At 34.7% G+C, this 19,934-nt stretch overlaps 1 protein-coding gene and 2 long non-coding RNA genes across 9 annotated transcripts; 2 read left to right on the top strand and 1 right to left on the bottom strand.

Annotated features, from left to right (window-relative positions):
* Positions 1–2,687: 2,687 nt before the first annotated feature.
* On the bottom strand, positions 2,688–4,440 carry LOC137736688 (uncharacterized). 2 transcript variants are annotated; one of them, XM_088680410.1, is made up of 6 exons: positions 3,436–4,440; positions 3,280–3,366; positions 3,133–3,172; positions 2,988–3,041; positions 2,849–2,905; positions 2,688–2,763 (listed from the first exon to the last, which is right to left on the bottom strand). In XM_088680410.1, the coding sequence occupies exons 1-6, from the start codon at positions 3,678–3,680 to the stop codon at positions 2,704–2,706; spliced, it is 543 nt and encodes a 180-aa protein (XP_088536536.1). In that variant the 5' UTR covers positions 3,681–4,440; the 3' UTR covers positions 2,688–2,703. The 2 variants fall into 2 exon arrangements, with proteins under 2 accessions (XP_088536536.1, XP_088536537.1); XM_088680411.1 differs by lacking the exon at positions 2,849–2,905 and having other exon boundaries at positions 2,690–2,763.
* A 4,849-nt stretch (positions 4,441–9,289) lies between these two features.
* Positions 9,290–12,104, top strand: LOC148692617 (uncharacterized). 3 transcript variants are annotated; one of them, XR_015952874.1, is made up of 5 exons: positions 9,290–9,544; positions 10,265–10,349; positions 10,523–10,720; positions 10,823–10,888; positions 10,976–12,104. It is a non-coding gene; the product is annotated as an uncharacterized LOC148692617 (long non-coding RNA). The 3 variants fall into 3 exon arrangements; XR_015952873.1 differs by having other exon boundaries at positions 10,265–10,720; XR_015952875.1 differs by lacking the exon at positions 9,290–9,544 and adding an exon at positions 9,556–10,079 and having other exon boundaries at positions 10,265–10,720.
* Positions 12,105–14,393: 2,289 nt separating this feature from the next.
* Positions 14,394–18,131, top strand: LOC148692616 (uncharacterized). 4 transcript variants are annotated; one of them, XR_015952872.1, is made up of 10 exons: positions 14,394–14,721; positions 15,575–15,609; positions 15,757–15,843; positions 16,598–16,698; positions 16,826–16,893; positions 16,976–17,034; positions 17,178–17,319; positions 17,422–17,495; positions 17,587–17,759; positions 17,894–18,131. It is a non-coding gene; the product is annotated as an uncharacterized LOC148692616 (long non-coding RNA). The 4 variants fall into 4 exon arrangements; XR_015952871.1 differs by having other exon boundaries at positions 16,593–16,698; positions 18,060–18,131; XR_015952870.1 differs by having other exon boundaries at positions 16,593–16,698.
* The last annotated feature ends 1,803 nt before the right edge of the window (positions 18,132–19,934 follow it).

Raw genomic sequence — 19,934 nt, 5'->3', positions numbered from 1 at the left:
GCTTGCTTATATAATCCATCAAACCTGTAGCTGTATCTCGCCCTCCATACACTATCTCTCCCTCCTTTTCTGCATAACAAAATGAACTGTTTTTGTGCAAAGATAATCCAACTCCTCAATGCTCTGATAATCAGTCTCGTCGATCGTGATCATCTTGATGGCGAACCAGACCTAGAAGCCGTTGTGCCGCAAGTTCTAGATCGGAGGAAGTACGATAAGTTCCCAACCAACAACTTAGATTGGGCAAAAATAATCGTCAGATTTTGCTTGACAGCAGCAATCAGACTAGCGCTTATCCGCTTCCAAATTCCTCCCGGCAAGCTCTCTCTCCCTATGACCTTTGACATTTTTGGACTATCAATCTTACTTGCCTTCACTTGTATCTTGGTGAGCAAATCCATTCACTTCGGGTACTTTCTCGCCGGAATAACAATAGTCGGCCTTTCTCATCATTCTAGCATTTTCTTTGGGGTCACAACCTTCTTCATATCCATGACCATTCCATTTCCTTTGTGGTTCAAATGTGCTGCCTATTCTATCTACGTCACCACCTTCCTCCTTTTAGTTTTCTGCTATCTTCACTTCACTAAATATTACAAACCTCGTGGTTTTGAGTACCCTACCCCAAACAATTCAATTCCTACAACCGCTATTGATCCTGCGGTAGAATCAAACCGAGGTGGTACTAGTACTGTTGATGATCAAGCATGCACCAGTAGTATCGTTTGACTTGAAAGAACTCTCTCATGTAACAAGGATGCATCTATCTATAAATATATCCAGACTCGTGCCCTGCAGTACAGGTGACCAAATATGTACAACTGCTATATATAGAATAGCAAGATATACTCCTCAGATATGGGGATCTCATCGTGGGGGGAAAAAAAAAAGGGGTTCTCATCATTGAAAATCAAAATATATGGGGATCTCATATTTGTTGTAAGTTTCAATATCCAAGTGTAATTTCGTTGTTTTGGGCTTTAGTTGCCTGCAGCCTCTCACTACTGCTATGTTGTATCAATCGTATTTAATCCATTTGTTACTTGTACATATATCACTTTCATTTAGTGAAAGTAATTGTATCCACCATTGATTGTCCATAACATTGTGATGTATTTTAACTATTAGAATGCCAAAATTGAAAGGTTAAATGTTTGTTTGAGAATACCTTTTAAATAAGGCCAAATCAGATAAATGATCCTTGTAGTCATAAGGTATTCGGAAGATAGCTCATGTGCTAAAAAAAACTCAGATTTAAACCCCTGTGGTGTACTCCGTTAGCAAATTTGGTCCAAATGTGATTTTTCCGTTAACTATCTGTTAATACATGGGTAAAGTAGCCGTGAGAAATTAACACTTGGTAGAGTTGTAAAAATTAAAGATGGTTTCATTATAACTTGGTAGAGTTGTAAAGTACAATTTTACCCATGTATTAACAGATAGTTAACGGAAAAAATCACTTTTGGACTAAATTTGCTAACGGAGTACACCATAGGGGTTTAAATCCAAGTTTTTTTAGCACATGGGTTATCTTATGAATACCTTATGACCACAATGATCATTTATCCGATTTGGCCTTTAAATAAGTAAAAACGTTCTTGGTGAAAAATATTTTTGAAACTATTTTTTTAATTAAAATTAAGTGAATCCAGAAAAAGCACTTTAATACTTTTGGTCCAAAATCAATTTTACTAAAAACACTTTCTAACCGTCATTAATTTTTTTTTAAATATTTAATAAAACACATGAGAACAAAAAGTTAAGGGAAGTCCATAATTGTGATTTGGGCGCGTTGTTGTATTGTTTGGGTTGAGACTTGAGAGTGATGCCTAAATTAGGCATTGGGTTATTTATACATGTGTATTTACATTTTGATTTTTATGTAACTACTATGATACAAGTGGCTTTATATCTATACTAGCCTCTCTGCACGCACTAACGTGCGTGCGAGAGGCATTTTTGCATCACGGGCGCTACGCGCCCCAAAGATGTGTTATTTTAGATATTCTTATATTTCTTAAGTGATTATTTTATAAATTGTGTTTGTGTCCATCACAACAATTTCTTATTATTTTCAATTTTTTATTATGTTCAATCATCTAACTTAGTCTTGTTGCACCTGCCCATTGTACCCAAAAATGAAATTTATGAATGGGATAGTTGATACAGTTAGAGGAGTGAGTACATAATTATGGGTGTGCCATTTTGGGTTGGGATTGAGATGTTTAACATTAAAGCATGGGCCAGGCTACGTAGTTCCAATTGCTTGAGTTGAAGAAAGGTTGATGAGATAATGGTGTTACCGTACAATCATCCCATCATTCCAAAGTGATAATGGTGTTATCGCATGCCATATTGTCATATTGCCACATTTGTTGAATAATTTAGGAGCATATATTTCATCCAATTTGCACATATGTGAGTAATCTCTCATACATTTTTTACTATTTTTTCTTTAAAACAACAACGAAGATAAAATGGGAAAACATATACTATTTATAAATAAAAAAATATGAAAATATGACATGTAATTTGATTTCTAAATACATATTGACAACACTTAATGTCCTTAAATCAAAATGTTTCAGATTCATAAGTTTTCAATCAAAGTTATATGCTAGCTAGGGATGAACTCCTAATATATGAAGCAAAGTAAAATATGGACAACATGTACATATGTAAACCTAGCGCCTACGTGTGAAATCAAAGCCATGTTTGCCACCCATTTGCTTGCACTTGATGCTTTAGATTTTCATGGTTAATCTGCAAGCAATGATGATAAAATAAGAAGTCTAACTATAATGCACAATCCTAACTATAAAGATTGTAAGCAACTTAACCTAAATACCTTTAAGTTTGACAATTTTCTCATGGCAATACTTTTACTCCAGTTACTTGTAGAATACTGAAAGATAAATATATTTGTCAAGTTTGAGGTAACAAATTGTAACCATATTTAAAAAAAATTAAATAATAAGAAATATTACCTTAATCTTGTACTTCAACCTTTGTACTTTGAGACGGGTGTGATGCTTGTAAAACTGACAAAAAATGCAATTTTATTTATATTTGAAAATTGAATGCAATTTGAATTTATAGTATACTTTTGTATGAAAATAAGAGAAGACTTACCGTATTTAGAAAAGTTGTTTGGCCACTGTTAATCTTTTTTCTGCACCCATACATTGTTTTATTTTATTTTATAATTTGAGATAATTAATTTGTAGAATGATATAGAGAATGCCATTAAAAATAAATAGGTAAGAAATGGTGTTGTACCTTATTTGTTGGACTTTATTCCAAATACATATGATCTGAGGAGTTGTTGAAGGTTTTAATTCTTCCACAGCCTTTTTCATGCGCCACCTATACATTGAAGGTATATATAATGTTAGATTTCTTGTAACAAATTTGTATATAATTTAGGATACATACTGCTCATGCTTCTTCTTTTTCCACTCTTTGAGAATCAGTTGGCTTAAATCAGTAGTTTTTACTCCGACATATATCTCCCAACCAGGTGTAAAAATAGAGACACGTCTGTTTGAGATCTTATCAATAGGTTCCTTCTTCATTTTTTGTGGGTATTCTTGTAAATATCCTAAGAATGAAAACAAATAATTTTTAAAATTACCATAGCACACGTATAGCACATTAAGATAATCAAAAGTGAAACTCATAATCTGACCAAAATTTTAAAAAACACACAATGAAGATTTCAAAGGAAGAAGTTAAAAGAACCCATATGAAGCTAAACCTGGATATTCATACAATTACATATTATGCTTACATGAAAATGTGTAAAATGAGTACAACGATGCAGGAAAAAAAGTGAAAAAAAGAAGCTTACACCTAGATTAATTTCCTTTTTACGCCTGGGGAGAGGGAGTGGGAGAAGAATGGCAAAACAAAAAAGCGAAAAAATTGAAATTAAGAAGAATGATGACTCGGGCGTTGCTTAATACCCGTTTTATCCTACGTTGGAGTGTGAGAGTCTGTAAAACCAAGGAACAACTGTTGATAGCAGTTGTATAATTGAGGGGAAAATTAACATTTGAATTTGGATATGGGAAAATAAGTAGGAACGGAAAAAATGGGATTATACGAACGGGGAAGTTAGTGCTTGTATAACAGATGTTTTTGAACTATAATACTGTTCAATGTAAATTTTTGCTTGAAAAACAGACAAAAATGAAGAACAATTGAGCCCAACTCTACAAATTCAATATAGCAAATGATAAGATCAAATCCATTACCTGTTCTCTTCACATGAACTACTCCCATTAGTCACAACACCATCAATGGACTGCACGTTTTGCTGCGGCTCTGGCGCTTTCTTTCTACCAAACTTGGCATCCTAAAAATACAAATAAATTTATTAGTAGAGAAAACAGAAGCAAGCAAAACAAACAAAAGAAAGCAGTACTCTGTAACGCAAAGCAAAACAAACAAAAGAAAGCAGTTCTTTCTACCTGAAAGAATTTCAAACGCCCAAGATCAGATTTTACATTTTACAATAAAATAAAAACCCAAAAATTATCAAATTATAGAAAACCAAACCGAATTTAAAGAAAATGCGTGGGAGAGAGACTTACCGATTTGTGTACATTCTTAGCATGCAAATGGGTGAGAACTGAAACCTGTAGAGAAATAGTAGTGAAAGAAGGAGAGAATATGAAGTGGTAGGCTGCAGTTAGAAAACAGAATGAATAGAGTTGTACGTGGAATTGTGGGAGGTTACAGAGTCTCTTGAATGATCGATTGTATAGAGAGGTTTGTGTGAGGAAGAAGTTTGATCAGAAAATGGGGGAATAGAAGATAGACGTGGGTGGGTTGGTTTCCGTTGGCAATTATCTCCTTTTTCCTGTAATCTTTTAACTTAGAACGGGAAGTGATGATGAAAGGCTGTGAGAGTTTAAAAACTGAACGGGAACTGCTATGCAGTTTGAAAATTAAACATGCAGAACGTGGTGATTCTTCCTCCCACATTATTTTAATTTTTTAATTTTATCTTATCTCTTTTCTTTATTTTATTTTTTATTTTTTTATTTCAATTTTATCTAATTATTTTATCTTTTTTCCTTTGATTATCTGATATGTTTTTGTATCAAAATGTCCTTGTAGATTATAACCCTTTTGATGTTGTACGGAAAAAATGGGGTTATACGAATGGGGAAGTTAGTGCTTGTAGTGGGCAAGCTTCACGGTTTTTTGAAAACCCACGGCAACCTCTACCCCTTTCTTTCTCCCACGTTGGTTTCATTTTTTTATTTATTTATTTATTTTTTACTCTATATATCATTTTATAAGATATTAGTATGTCCTATGGATAGAAATTTGTTGGAGACATTCTAAATTAGTTGGACCATATGCATATGTTAGTATAATGTATTAGATACCTTTTTAAATATAGATATTAATATTTTCTCCTAAAATGGAGGAGAAGTTATTCCATTCCTGTTTTGTTTTGTTTTTTTTTTTTTTTTTTTTTCCCAACATAACAAATTTTAATTTTTCTGTTTAATATCTCTCTCCTAAAATGGAGAGCAGTTATTCACCATGTGGCCTTTTTTTCACTTTATTTTTTAATATTTCTCTCCTAAAATGGTGTTCTCCACTTTATTTTTTAATTGATTTGTTTTTATTAAAGTGTTGATTTTTGTTTTTAATTAAAATGTTGTATTTTAGGGTCTTAAAAGAAAATGAGGAACTGGACACACTTTTTTCTTTGTTTTACTGTCAAAACCGCAATACTGCTAAATTTTAGAGGATAATTATAATGTTTTTTTTTTCCTGAAGTTTATTATTTTCCAATACAGTTTTTTTGTTCGGTTATGGTTTTTTTTACCAATTTGTCCTAGCTTTTTGAACTTTTAAAGGTTTGATTGTAAGAAAATAAAGGGGCTTTCTTGGCAGTCTATGAGGAGCACAACACCCTGGAGGGAATAGCCGGTTAATTGTGGGAGGTAACTGAGAAAGTGGGGGATTAATACGGTTGAAAATGATGAACACCATGTTTATTTTTTTCACTCACGTCTCTTTTTTTTTACTTTTTTTCAGCTTTTTAAATAATTTGTTGCTAATATTAGAGATTTTCTATTTTTTTTGTGACAAAATTGCCCTTGTAAATTTGTTTCTATTATTTTCATTCAGTTTTAGATTTTTTTGTTTAAAGGGCTTTTTAGTCCAATTATTTTTGATGAAGCCTTGAGACACCAAACTTGACTTCTGGCTTTCTAATATTAGAGATAGAACGTGCGATGGAGGGCGGTTCCATCTTTAGTATGTGCAATTGTTGATATGGAGTGCTTCGATTCCATCTGGAGTAGTTGTGGTCGATTATCGTTTTTTTCATCTGGAACAGTAACTGTATGCTTAATCTAATGGGTGAAATTTAATTGAAAGTCTGGTGATTTGATCCAATGGTCGGAATCATTATTGAGATGTAATTCCATATTTTTACGTTTTTAACCCTATTTTTATGAGCAGTTATCCATTAGCCTTGTGTATGAAATGAGGACATTTTTGGCATTTCTGAATGCTTCACCAAACTGACCTTCTCCCTTTATATGGCCTTCTCCCTTTATATATATATAGAAAGTCTGGTGATTTGATCCAATGGTCGGAATCATTATTGAGATGTAATTCCATATTTTTACGTTTTTAACCCTATTTTTATGAGCAGTTATCCATTAGCCTTGTGTATGAAATGAGGACATTTTTGGCATTTCTGAATGCTTCACCAAACTGGCCTTCTCCCTTTATATATATAGATATAGATATAGATTAAGCAAACCAGAAATCAAAACACACTTTGAGACGTTTTCGCAAACACTTTGTAAACTAATACAGTGATATGCAAATATGATATTATTCTCTTGCATGGAAACCAAATTAGAAATACATAGCACAACTCTATACTATATATCATATTTGGCAGATCTATGAATAATCAAATAGCATCAATATGATCATAAATGAATGATCGATGATAAACAGTTAATTAATGGCAGTGAATTTGATTTGAAAAGAGACTAATAAACATACTGCTAAAGAAGCCGCACTTGTCGTTTATGGTGAGTGAAAGGCTACTTCAAGAAGCTGCAGTTGTTGATCACGGTGAGTGAAATGGGTCTTCCTGTAAAAGAAAACTAACATGAAGGATTTCCTGTTTTCCTTCCTTCTTTGTTCCTGCGTTCTAAATTATCTGACAATTCACTTTGTGGATATAATAGTAGAAAAAGAGAATATTGGAGAAACCAAAAGTGTAGACGAAATACGTAAACGATGGCTTCGATTTTCTGCAAAAGGAGAGAAAACTGCATAAAAACGATCAAACAAACCTTACCTGAAGAAAAATTTAAATTAAGCAATAGATTCTGGGGCGTTACCTTTAAAAATGGCCATATGATGCTTCGCCTTCCTGCAATGCACTTTGCACGGGAATAAACAGGAAATAGATTGGGAAAAATAATGGATAAATAGAAGCAATCCCAGAATCTAAAATTAAAACGCAGGATAAAAAGGGAGATAGAAATCAAATGCCAAAGAAGACAAAAGAGAAGAAAAGGGTGGAAGCAAATACCTGAGAGATTGGCGATCAATTAAATGTGGAATCAAATGGCAACTGCCCATAGCAGTTTGAAACCTGGGAGACTACTGACAACTGCATATAACAGTTTTTCCTTCTTCACGTTCTAATTTCTTTCCTCATCTTTTTCTGCTTCCCACGTTTTTGTCATTCCTCACAATGTCTCGCTCACACATACACCATATCACATTTAACTTCACTGCCTGCACCGAATGCAAATGATTTGAAAACCTAATGGAAAAAGCCTGATAAATAATCGGAAAATGGATTAATATAAACAAAAACTCCCCAGAGCCAATAGTTTCCTTGTAAGCATAAGAAACTCACCAATGGGCACTTACATGGAGAAGAAACAAATCCAGTTTTTCACTCAAAAGAAAATAATCAACAATCATGCATGAAAACGGAAGGAAATTAAAAAGAATTTGATGAATAGTGGACAGTCATTAGAATATTTACATAGAAGATGGAGAATCACAAACACGTCGTCAATTTCCTGTCAATTTTGGATTTTAGAGAGAGCGAGCAATCGAGCGAGAGAGAGAGAGTGAAGAGAGAGAGAGAGAGAGAGAGAGAGAGAGAGAGAGAGAGACCAGTGAGCTTGTTGGAAGAGAATGAGAGGATGGAAAGTGAGGGAGTGGACGTTTTTGATCTAGTTGGTAGTTTGTAGAACGTGGGAGGGTGGTTGAATCCCATGTCACGGTTCTAATTCTTCATTCAGCAAAACTTTACGGTTATGATGATTTATCTTTTTTCAGTGATGGTTTTTTACCAGTTTGTCCCCATTTTCCGATTTTTATGGATTTGGATTGTGAAGAAAACAAAGGGGCTTTCTTGGCATTTTTGAAAGCTTCACCAAACTGGCCTTCTCACTTTATATATATAGATATTCGATACTACTAGCATTATTGAGACAAGTCTCTTTGTAAGGCAATAAAAACATAATTTTACAAGTCCAAATATAGAATCTCCATATAAAAAAAGGTATGGAAACAAAAATTCAAAAACAAAAACAAGTAAATGACACGAAAATAGAGCAAAAATAGCATGGAAATCAGTATTTTCTCATAGTAAAACCACTTTCATGAACCAAAAAGATAAAGAATCCACATACCTCTAAGTTGTCAGTAGTAATACGTAATATTACACCATATAATATTCACGAAATTAATACGTTGTCTCTCCTATTACAACTTTCTATTAATTCTCAACATACATTCGGCGTATGTTTGCACAACTATAACACTTATTTATGGTAAATTGGTAATTAAGATTATACAAATAGGGAGCAAAAAAAAAAGAAGAGGAAGTTTTAAAGAAAAGTCCGCGGTATTGTTCACTTTAACGAAAAATCACATTTTTACACTAAAAAGTCAAACTTGGTACTATTCACTTTACCCTTTATTTTATCCTTATCATTAAAACTTAAAGTTTTCAAACCATTTTCATTAGTTTTCCTAAAAAAAAAAAACCTCAAAAGGCAACCAAAATTAGATCCAAACACACCGAAAAGTCACCCCCGCAACCAAACGGCCCCAAAGTCCTTGCGCTCCAAAACCAAACGTCACCTCAAAATTCAAACCCCACTTTCCAAATTTCCCGTTTTCCCGCCCACACGCCGCGCACTCCCCATAATTTCACGGCCCACTATAAAACACAACCCAATCCAATCACTCACGCACTAAAACAACCCTATTGCCCATCTCTCTCTGTCTCCTGCCCTCTCTTTCTCTCTCTAAGATCCACCGTCTTCTCCGGCGATTCACCCTCTCTCCGCCGTAAGCAGAATGGCGTGCAAGCGGAAGTCGAAAGCCGGAACCTCTTCAGGTTCTCTGCCGAAATCGAAGAGCCCAAGGCAAACCAGGAAGGCCAGAGTTGAGGAGGAGGTAGCCACGAGTGTGGAAAAAGCTACTTCTCCGTCGAAATCGAAGTAGTCCTTCTGTGTTTCGACAGGTTGGTTACTGTTTGTTTGTTTTCTGAATGGATTTTAATGTTCAAAATAATTGAAAACAGTGACGAAGATATAATTCAAGCTTGTCGTCACTACACAAAGGCGCTGGTGGATGGAATCAATTATGATATCTAGGATGATGCCCATGTGGATTGAACTATTACTTGCTAATATCAAAATAACTTTTTGACCAATTTTCTGCTCATCAATCCATCTGCTTATCTCCATGATTGTTGGAATCCCCAGATTATATGATTCCTGACATGCCAATTCATTGCAAATTTCACATAACTGGTTCTTTTCCACAACATAAGGGTTATATTTATGTAATTTGACGCGCTATATTTCAAGGTAGAAACATACTCAACTGAAATTTTGGTCGTTGGTTGTAGTGAGTGATTCATGTGCATAGAATGTTTTTAGTACTTTTGTTTTATTTGCCTATTATGTGATTTGACAATGGTTCCCATTCATTTATATGTTTAGAGAGGAAGGAAAGAAGAACCCTACATTTGTAAGATTTAGGAAATGTTTGAGGTAATTGGTGGGCTATTTTATTTTACTGCACAATGGTACTATAGATCACGAGACATTGTAAGATATTTCGAAAGAAACCTTTTCATGATTCTATTTCCAAATACTATGTTTCATGGTTTTGTTACATTAAAAAGTAAGAATCCTGCTATTGGGCACTGAATTATTAGCTTTTTGCTTTCTTGCAGGTCATAAAGCACTGTGCTACTGTTGCTTGTGGGCATGTATTCTTTTCCGCTGTCCAACATGATTGAGTCATCCTTTTTCTCTCAGGTTGATCAAGATGTGAAGAGTAAACCAATTCCAGTGTGCAGTTACTATTGCGACACCAAGTATTCGCAACTGTATTCCAGTGTGCAATTACTGTCATGATGCTGGTTTTTTTCCTTCTTTCACTTGGCAGGCTCCTATGTGTTCACAAGTTATTTCTGGTTTTGAAATTTCAGAAAATATGCAGTCTGGAAGTGATGACTCAACTATCTCTGTTGAGGATGATGTTTGTTTGGATAGTGAGGTTGATTCAAAGCTGTCAAATGGAGTCTGCCAAATCAGAAGTAAGGCTCCTGGACCTATATTCTGGTTGTGGAGCGATGTCCACTGGCCTGTGCCTTGCTGCCCATTTGGCCAATGACAATCTAGTTACAGTAAGTTCCTCTTTCTTAATTTATTTTTTGTTAATCTTTTGATATCGATTGAATAGACATGAAGGCAAAGCTTGATATTGTTTTCTTGTTTATATCGTTTAGAGATGGGCTGTTGACCATAAAGAATACTCTTGTAAGAGTCTAGAACAAAACCATCCATAGACAGAGGTTTGCGTTTGTATCTAACCATTTTCCTCAACTTTGATGCTTTAATTTTTTTTATTTGCATAATTTATTATCTAATTCACACATCAGGTCCGAAATGAAGCTGCTGAAGATTTCCTCAAAATGCTCAATGAAAGGAGAAATATATAGAAGTAGCAAATTGATTGACTAGAATTGATGAAACATAGCATTAGTGAGAGAGGCTGCAGCCAAATAACCCCAAACAACAGAAATTCAGTTGGACACTGAAACTTACAACAAACATGAGATTCCCATATCTGAGGAGTAAATCTTGCGATTCTATATATAGTAGTTGTACATATTTAGTCACCAGTACTGCAGGGCACTAGTCAGGATATATAGATAGATACATCCTCATTACGATTGGTGCATGCTGGATCAACTGAACTAGTGCCGCCGCAGCATGATTCTACCACAGGATCGATGGTGGTTTTAGAAATTGAATTGTTTGGGGTTGGGTGCTTTAAACCATGAGCTTTGTAACATATATAGAAGTGAATATTGCTGAAAAGTACAATGAGGAAGGCCGTGCCGTAAATAGAATAGGCAGCACATTTGAACCGTGAAGGAAATGGGACGGTGATGGTCATGTAGATGGCTGTGACTCCAAAGAAGAGGCCAAAACAACGAAAAAGGCGGGCGATTGGTACTCTGGCAGGACAATAACTGATGTGAATACATTTGCTTACCAAGAAGCAAGTGAAGGCAAGACAGACTAATAGTCCAAGAAAGTCAAAGATTACAGGGAGAGGGAGCTGGCCAGAGGGAATTTGTAAGCGGATAAGCGCTAGTCCTGTTGCTGTTGTCAAGCAAAACCCAATGATTATCATTGCCAAATCTAAGTTGTTGGTTGGGTACTTATAGTTCGTCCTCCCATCTGGAACTTCTTGCATTGTGGCTTCGAGATCCTGTTCTTGGCTGGTGAAATAGCAACAGAAATTCCAAAGAAATTCCAAAGGATTTACGGAGAGAATGTAAAATAATCTAGTTTGATGAGAAACTGAGAATGTTATGTACGGTGTTTGTTGTTCTTGTTGATGAGAAACTGAGGTTCACGCTCAACACATATATAGGCTGATGACTAAAGTATCGACACATATATCGGCTGATGACGAAAGTGTTGGGAAAGAGCAATTGGACTCTTTGCACTCCTTTTGTTTTTGCTTTTCTTTTGGGAAACCAATTGCACTTTTTAGAATCCTTAATTGATTTGGACATGTGTCTCTGAAACTTTAAGAAAAGCCATTGGGGTTTTGATCGAAAATGTTGAAAAAAAAGGTTGGGTTTTGATCGAAAATGTTGAAAAAGTGTTGGGTTTTGATCGAAAATGTTGAAAAAAAGTTGGGATTTGACCGAAAATGTAGAAGAAAAGGGTGAAGCGGTTCTGGAATGGCACTTCCAGAGGTTTTTTTTTTTTTTTTTTTTTTTTTTCTCTTTTTCTTGGGGATTCATATTGACATAGGACGTCCAATTATTGTACACTTGGATGTCACGTTATTAGTTAATTGATAATTTAACATAAAACTTAACGGATATATGAAAATGTCTAAAATTATGACATTAGGTATTAGATTGGGAAGAAAAATACTTGATGTATGAAATGTTAAAAGTCATAAAACTTTAAAGTAGTAAATTAAGATTAACGCAAGAAAATAATTATTTTGTGACAACTTCACGCGAATTTTTTCTGTTGAATCGCTGTTAAATTAATTAAACCCAAAAAGAAACGTATAATTAGAAATGTAAGTGATCATATCCAACTTTGATTCCTTCCATGAGAGAGACCAGATTCGCTAGTAGCCAACCGACTTGTTTATTTTCTCACTAGGACGACAATAACGGGAATTTTAAGGGAGTATTTTTGCTCACCGTTATAAATTATGTTATATGTTTATTATATACTTAATTAATTGATATGTGTTTTTTTCACTTAATTTTATTAAAATTTAAAAAAATAACATTTAATGTCAAATTTAACTAAAATTAAGTAAAATAACACGTGTCATATGATTAGGTAAAAGATTACGTGTCAATTAATTAAGTGTATGGTGAACATGCATCGTATGATGGGAAAAAATGCTCATGAATTTCAAACTTTGATTGGCTCGTAGGTTGTCTTGATTAACTCAACAAGCATGTCCACCAGGAGAAATTTTTTCTTATGACCCTGTGCATGTCCACCAGGAAATTTTTTTTCTTATGACTAGAACACAGGTGGTATACCATTTGTTTTTATATAAGAGGTGGTATACCACTTGTTTTTATATAAGTGGTGGGAAATTGTATTTTTTAGGTTATTAACTTTTTAACACACATATCCCATCATTTGTATAGTGACATATGGTGTACCACCCTGTGTTTCGATCACACTGAAAAATCTCTCTCTTAGAGATGTGGTGGCCAATAATTTCATGGCAACTCTTGCATTCTTTTCTACAACATATTGCATTACGTTCATAATAAGGAATGGTATATGGGTTGGAATCTTAGCATGTCTACAAAACATTTTGTTAGCAGCAAATGGCAATGATCTTGTACAACATAATTTTGCCAGTCCAAATAAAAAAATTCCATATAAAATAGGTATGGAAACAAAAATTCAAAAGCAAAAATAAGTAAATAACAAGAAAATTGATTAAAAATAGCATAGAAATAATTATTTTCTCCAAGTAAAAGCACTTTCATGTACCAAAAAAATAAAGAATCCACATACGTCCAAGTTGTTAGTAGGCAACGACAATTATTACACTTACATAAAATTAATTTCTATTTTTGAATATATATTATAAAAAAAACAATAAACATTTCGATCATTATAAATGTGAACTCCTTGTCAATTACTAATAATACGTAATATTACGCCATATAATATTCACGAAATTAATACATTGTCTCTCTATGAATTCTCATCATACATTCATTGTATGTTTACACAACTATAACACTTATTTATGGTAAATTGGTAATTAAAATTAAACAAATAGGAAAACAAGTCAAAATGCAAACAAAAATAGAGCCAAACAGATCGAAAAGTCACCCCCGAAACCAAACACCCCCCAAAGTCCTTACGCTCCAAAACCAAACGGCATCCCAATCCAATTACTCACGGACTAAAAACCCTATCGCCCATCTCTCTCCGCTCCACTCTCTCTCCGCTCCACTCTCTCTGTAAAAGATCCACCGTCTTCTCCGGCAACTCAGCCTCTCTGCACCGTAAGAAGAATGGCGTGCAAGCGGAAGTCGAAGGCCGGAACCTCTTCAGGTTCTCAGCCGAAGTCGAAGAGCACAAGGCAAACCAAGAAGGCGAGGGTTGAGGAGGAGGTAGCAACGAGTGTGGAAAAAGCTACTTCTCCGCCAATATCGAAGAAGACGAGGCAAACCAAGAAGGCGAGCGATGAAGAGGAGGTGGCAACAAGTGTGGAAGAAGTTGCCTCTCCACCGAAATTGAAGAACGCGAGGCTAACCAGGAAGGCGAGAGTTGAAGAGGAGGTAGCAACAAGTGTGGAAAATCTGCTTCTCCGCCGCAATCAAAGAATCCGAGACAAACCAAGAAGGCGAGGGTTGATGAGGAGGTAGCAACGAGTGTGGAAAAAGCTGCTTCTTCGCCAAAATCGAAGAAGCCGTGGCAAGCCAAAAATGCGAGAGTTGAAGAGGAGGTAGCAACGAGTGTAGAAAAAGTTGCTTCTCCGCTGAGGAAGCCAGTGACTCAAGAGGTCGCTGCGTCTGATGAAGACGGAGAGGAATCGAGATTTATTGGCAAACCGATGGAAGATGAGAAGGCTCGTAAGCAATATCCCAAGAGATATGTGGGAGAGGTGAGAGATTTTGTTTCAAGATTTTGTTTTGTTTTGTTTTTTTGTTTTTTAAATTTAGTTTGTATTTTGTGAAAATGTTGGAGATTTAGGGGTAATAGATGATCATACTGTGAACTTCAATGATAAGTGGTACATGATAAGACAAATAAATGGGTTTTAGAATATTTGTGTGTCCAAGCGTTAATGTAGCTGTAACATTTGTGGTAGGATTAATACTTTACCCATTTCCTAAATTTGTATGATTTTTACCTCTCGGTGTTGTCTAATGTGGTATTGAAGCTTTGGTTTCAAGAATTTTTGGGTTTTAAGCTTTCAACCTTGATTTTACAGTTCTTTGTTGGATTTGCATAATGTCAAAGTTGTTGAATTTGCAAAGTTTTTTGTGGTTGTGATGGGAACATGAGGGATGAATCTTGTGGTGGTGGCAGATGGGGTGTGAAACTCTCTCCCTCCCTCCTGTTGCCTCCCGTCCCAATAAAATATGAAGTGGGATAAATTCTTTCTGTTGTAAATTTGTCATGTAGAATTATGCATTGCTAGCAATCAGTTGTCAGTGTTCTATGTTATTCACTGGGTCACGAAAAGAAAGGAAGAAATGTTATGAAAGGACAATTACAAAGAGTATCGCCCTTTGGTAATAGGAAAACTTGAGAAGCAAACTGATACATTAGGTTAGTTATGACCAAAAGAAGTGAATGTGATTCATCTGCCACTGTATTTGCTTCATGAAATACATCCTGAAGATATTGAACTTGAGTGTCAACCAATGGCATTAGCTTGATATATGTTTGTGGAATGCTCTATGATTTTTTGCCCTTATCGAGTTTTGACTTTGATCCTTGCATTGGTGCAGAAGGCAAAGAGGAATGGGCAAAGCAATTCCAACGAGTAAGTTTTAGTTTCTACTTCATCTGTATATTTTTTCGTTGGCTTACTCCAAGTAGTCCTTTTGTGTTTTTACAGGTTGGTTACTGGTTGTTTGTTTGTTTGTTTGTTTTCTGATTGGATTTTTATGTTCAAAATAATTGAAAACAGTGATGAAGATATAATTCAAGTTCGTCATCACTACACAAAGGCGTTGATGGAATCACTTATGATCTCTATGATGATGCCCTTGTGCAAGTGAGTTTTCATGATTAGTTGTTTAGCAGCAATAAATATAGAAACACTCACAAGTGAAAAGTAAGACTAGATAATTGGTCCACTCCATTATGTGATTGTATAATCATAATTGTTTCTCTTTTGCAACACTACAAAAATTAGCAAAATCGATAATTTGAAGATTTAGTTTTGATCACTGTAATGTTTTGTTGGATTTATGTCACAAGTCGACTGATTTTTCCCTTCTTAGAAAACTAACTTTACCATTTAGCTGTATGGATGGAATACAAAAGTGATGTACATTTTTTATAACCTCTTTGTTTTGAGTGTTTTGACTTCTTAACTTTGACAGAAAACTAAATTTAAATAAACGGTGATGTTAGGGAGACTATCTATTCAAACCTTATTTTCTAAACCATATTATGTAGTTGTTAATGATTGGATTATTATTGAAGTGTTGATCGCTAATATCAAAATAACTTTTTGACCAATTTGCTGCTTATCAATCCATCTGCTTATCTCCATGATTGTTGGAATCCCCAAATTATATGATTCTGACATGCCAATTCATTGCAAATTTCACATAAATGGTTCTTTTCCACAACAGAAGGGTTATATTTATATAATTTGACGTGCTATATTTCAAAGTAAAGATAACTGAAATTTTGGTTGTAATGAGTGATTCATGTGCACAGAATGTTTTTATGTACTTTTGTTTTTATTTGCTATTATGTGATTTGACAATGTTTCCCATTCATTTTTATGTTTAGGGAAGACGAAAGAAGAACCCTACATTTGTAAGATTGGGAAATGTTTGAGGCAATTGGTGGGCGATTATATTTTACTGTGCAATGATACTATAGATCACAAGACACTGTAAGATATTTTGAAAGAAACCTTTTCATGATTCTCTTTCCAAATACTTTGTTTCATGGTTTTGTTACGTTAAAAGTATGAATCCTTCTATTGGGTGCTGAATTATTAGTTTTTTGCTTTCTTGTAGGTCATAAAGCACTGTGCTTGTGTTGCTTGTGGGCGTGTATTTATTTCAGATGTCCGCTGACACTAAACGTATGCTTGAAGTTTCCATATTCATGATTTTTTTTTGTTGTTCATGAAGTCCAACATGAATGAGTTATCCTTTTTCTCTCAGGTTGATCAAGATGTGAAGAGTAAATCAATTCCAGTGTGCAATTACTATTGTGACACCAAGTATGCTACCGTATTCTACTTTTGTCAATCTGTGAACAGGATAGTGTTCTCTTTCTATTTACTGTCATGATGCTGGTTTTTTCTTTCTTTCATTTGCAAGGTTCCTATGAGTTCACATGTTATTTCTGGTTTTGAAATTTCAGAAAATATGCAGTCTGGAAGTGATGACTCAACTATCTCTGTTGAGGATGATGTGTTGTTTGGATAGTGAGGTTGATTCAAAGCTGTCAAATGTCCACTGGCTTGTGCCTTGGTTGACATTTGGGCAGTGTCAATCTTGTAACAGTAAGTTCCTATTTCTTAATTTATTTTATGTTAATCTTTTGACATCAATTGAATAGACGTGAAGGCAAAGCTTGATATTGTTTTTTTGTTTATGTCTTTTAGATATGGGCTATTGACTACAATGGATACACCTGTAAGAGTCTAGAACAGAAGTACACAACCATCCAGAGACAGAGGTTTGTGTTTGTATCCTACCGTTTTTCTCACCTTTGATGTGGTGCTTTAATTTTTCCTTTTGCATAATTTATTGTCCAATTCACACATCAGGTCCGAAATGAAGCTGCTGAAGATTTCCTCAAAATGCTCAAGGAACGGAGAAAATCGTGCATCTGCTTGAAGTTGGTTGAGACTAGCAATTTAGAGGCGTATGTCGAGATGGATGATTCTGAAATTTTTGAAGTTGTTTGCGTTGGAGGAGTATGTTTTTATAAACTTAAAAGGTATGAACTTCGAAATTTATAAATGCATGTTCTTTAAATATTTATAACGATATAGTATGCGAGTAAATGGTAAATGCAAATCTAAATTCATTAGTTCCTCATGCAAAATTATGCTTGCCTTGTGATGTATGTAGATTTATTGGAAGGGCTACAGGCCTGACGAAGACACCTGGTAGCCAATGAATGAATTGGAGTCTGCAACTATTCTTATTTATGCTTGCAGTATTATCCGTTGCATGTTTTGTATCATTTATGTACTGTGATGTTGTAAACTAAAGCTCATGGTTTTCTGTCAAACAGGCATTGTAAGCAGGCTATCGAAGACTTTATTACTGAAGGTTACATATGATATACACATGTTTATCATGCACCGTGGTTATTTTTCGTATCGTGAAAGTTTTATGCTTCCTGGTATTATTGAACATATAATTACGGGTTTGACATAAAGTTGAAATCATAAAATGAAATATTTACTTGAAAACGCAAAAATGATCCTACTTTCAATATTCAGAGAAATTGAAATTTTGTTCCTAAAATGGTGAGAAAAAAATCAAACTGCATGTTTTGATTCGGTTAGAGCAAAAGTACGATGAAAACAATTTGAGAGAATGAGTGAATTTTATTTGAGAGTTTCTTAGTGTGTTATAGTGGGAGGCATAATTACTTTTATGTTGTAGTGAGGCAAGGGAGAATCAATTGCATGATCTAGTAAGGAAAATAACAAATTCATTTGAAGAATCCATAGCTTAATGGTTCCAACAGTTACACCAAATTAGTGGACGAACATAAATGTCTTGCAACACCATATTAATTTTTGACTTTTTATTTTTTTTTTTTTACCAGAAAAAATGAGTGAGAAGACAAATTGGTCAATTGGAGAAGTTATTTTGCTCGAGTGTTGGGTGTGTGTTACTCATGACTTGGTCAAGAAAAATGAGATGATGGTGCTCCAAATGTGGAAGAGATTCATGTACAAGTAGATCCAAGGTATATCCAGGACCGAACATGAAAAAATGAAAAGAAAAAAAAATGTGAATAATAAGGTCAATTAAAGTGGATAATAAGGTCAATTTAAATGTCATTAGTCTTGTCCTCCTAAACCAGCTGGAAGTGATCAAACCAAAAGAAGAAAAAAACCCCAGCTGGAAATTTTCTCCCCAATCACAATTCAACTTTATCCCGTTCAATTTTAATAATATTTGACCCAAGGGAACCTCAGTTTGATTTTTTGAAACTGGACCCTTTTTTAACACACGTTGAGTTACGTTCCTTCCAAATTCCATCCGGTTTTCAGTGGTTTCCAATTGGTTTTTGCATGTTTCGCATCATCCATTTTGCCAATATTTCGTTCGTCATCCTACTTTTTAAGCATCGTTACTTTGAAAACCTTTTGAACTAATTCCCTCACTCGTTCAATTCTGGGGTTGTTTTGAAAATATTTCAATTTTGAGGGATCCTACATAATATCTCTTAAAACCCAAAGAGACAGAACCCATTGGTCAATGCTTCCACCTGTTGGAGGAGACCAGAGAGATTCCTCACCACTCTCGTGTGTTCCTTGGGACAATTTTGCTTTTGCTTGCAATTTCTTTTAATTGCCTTGGAAAGGTAGTAGGATATAATCAGGGATGTAATTGTCTCGTGTCGTGAACTGGAAAGGTGGTAGGACATAATCATCCCTAAAGTTCGACCGCACCACGTGTGCTACAGTAAAACGGTATTTTTGTAACTTAAATTCTAGAGAAGAAAGACTAATGATGTCATCTTTTATATGTGTTAATTTTTGTATTTCTTTCAAATATTTAACGAGTATTATCTTAATATAAAATTAAGTATTAAAAGTAAAGTAATTTAATGAAAAAGGTTTCAAATTTTTACATTTTAATGAAAAATTATACACTAATTTTATTTAATGATAAGGACAAAAAAAATTAAAAAAAATCCAAATCATGCTGATTGCTGATTGCTGACCGCACCACGCGTCCCTCACAACTTCACGTCCCCCAAGCCACACCGCCCAACCTCATCTCTCTCATTCTATTTCAAGAGCTCAACTCTCTCTCTCTCTCTCTCTCTCTCTCTCTCTCTAGAAAAAAAAAATAATAATCTGAGAAACAAAGATTCCGAGTCGCTGTGAGATTTTGATTGCAATTTTGCTCCCTCCGCTGGGCGTTT

Source organism: Pyrus communis, chromosome 11 (assembly GCF_041283825.1).
Source record: "Pyrus communis isolate YQ-2024b chromosome 11, ASM4128382v1, whole genome shotgun sequence".
Classification (NCBI taxonomy): Eukaryota; Viridiplantae; Streptophyta; class Magnoliopsida; order Rosales; family Rosaceae; genus Pyrus; species Pyrus communis.
This window is presented reverse-complemented; position numbering and strand designations above follow the sequence as displayed.

Excerpts from the sequence above, each read along its gene's own strand:
- LOC137736688 (XM_088680410.1), bottom strand. The coding sequence starts at position 3,680 with ATGAGTTTCACTTTTGATTATCTTAATGTGCTATACGTGTGCTATGGT. Across the intron at positions 3,367-3,435 it reads AAAAAGAAGAAGCATGAGCA|GTGGCGCATGAAAAAGGCTG; the intron begins GTATGTATCCTA and ends TTCAATGTATAG. Across the intron at positions 3,042-3,132 it reads AAACAACTTTTCTAAATACG|TTTTACAAGCATCACACCCG; the intron begins GTAAGTCTTCTC and ends ATTTTTTGTCAG.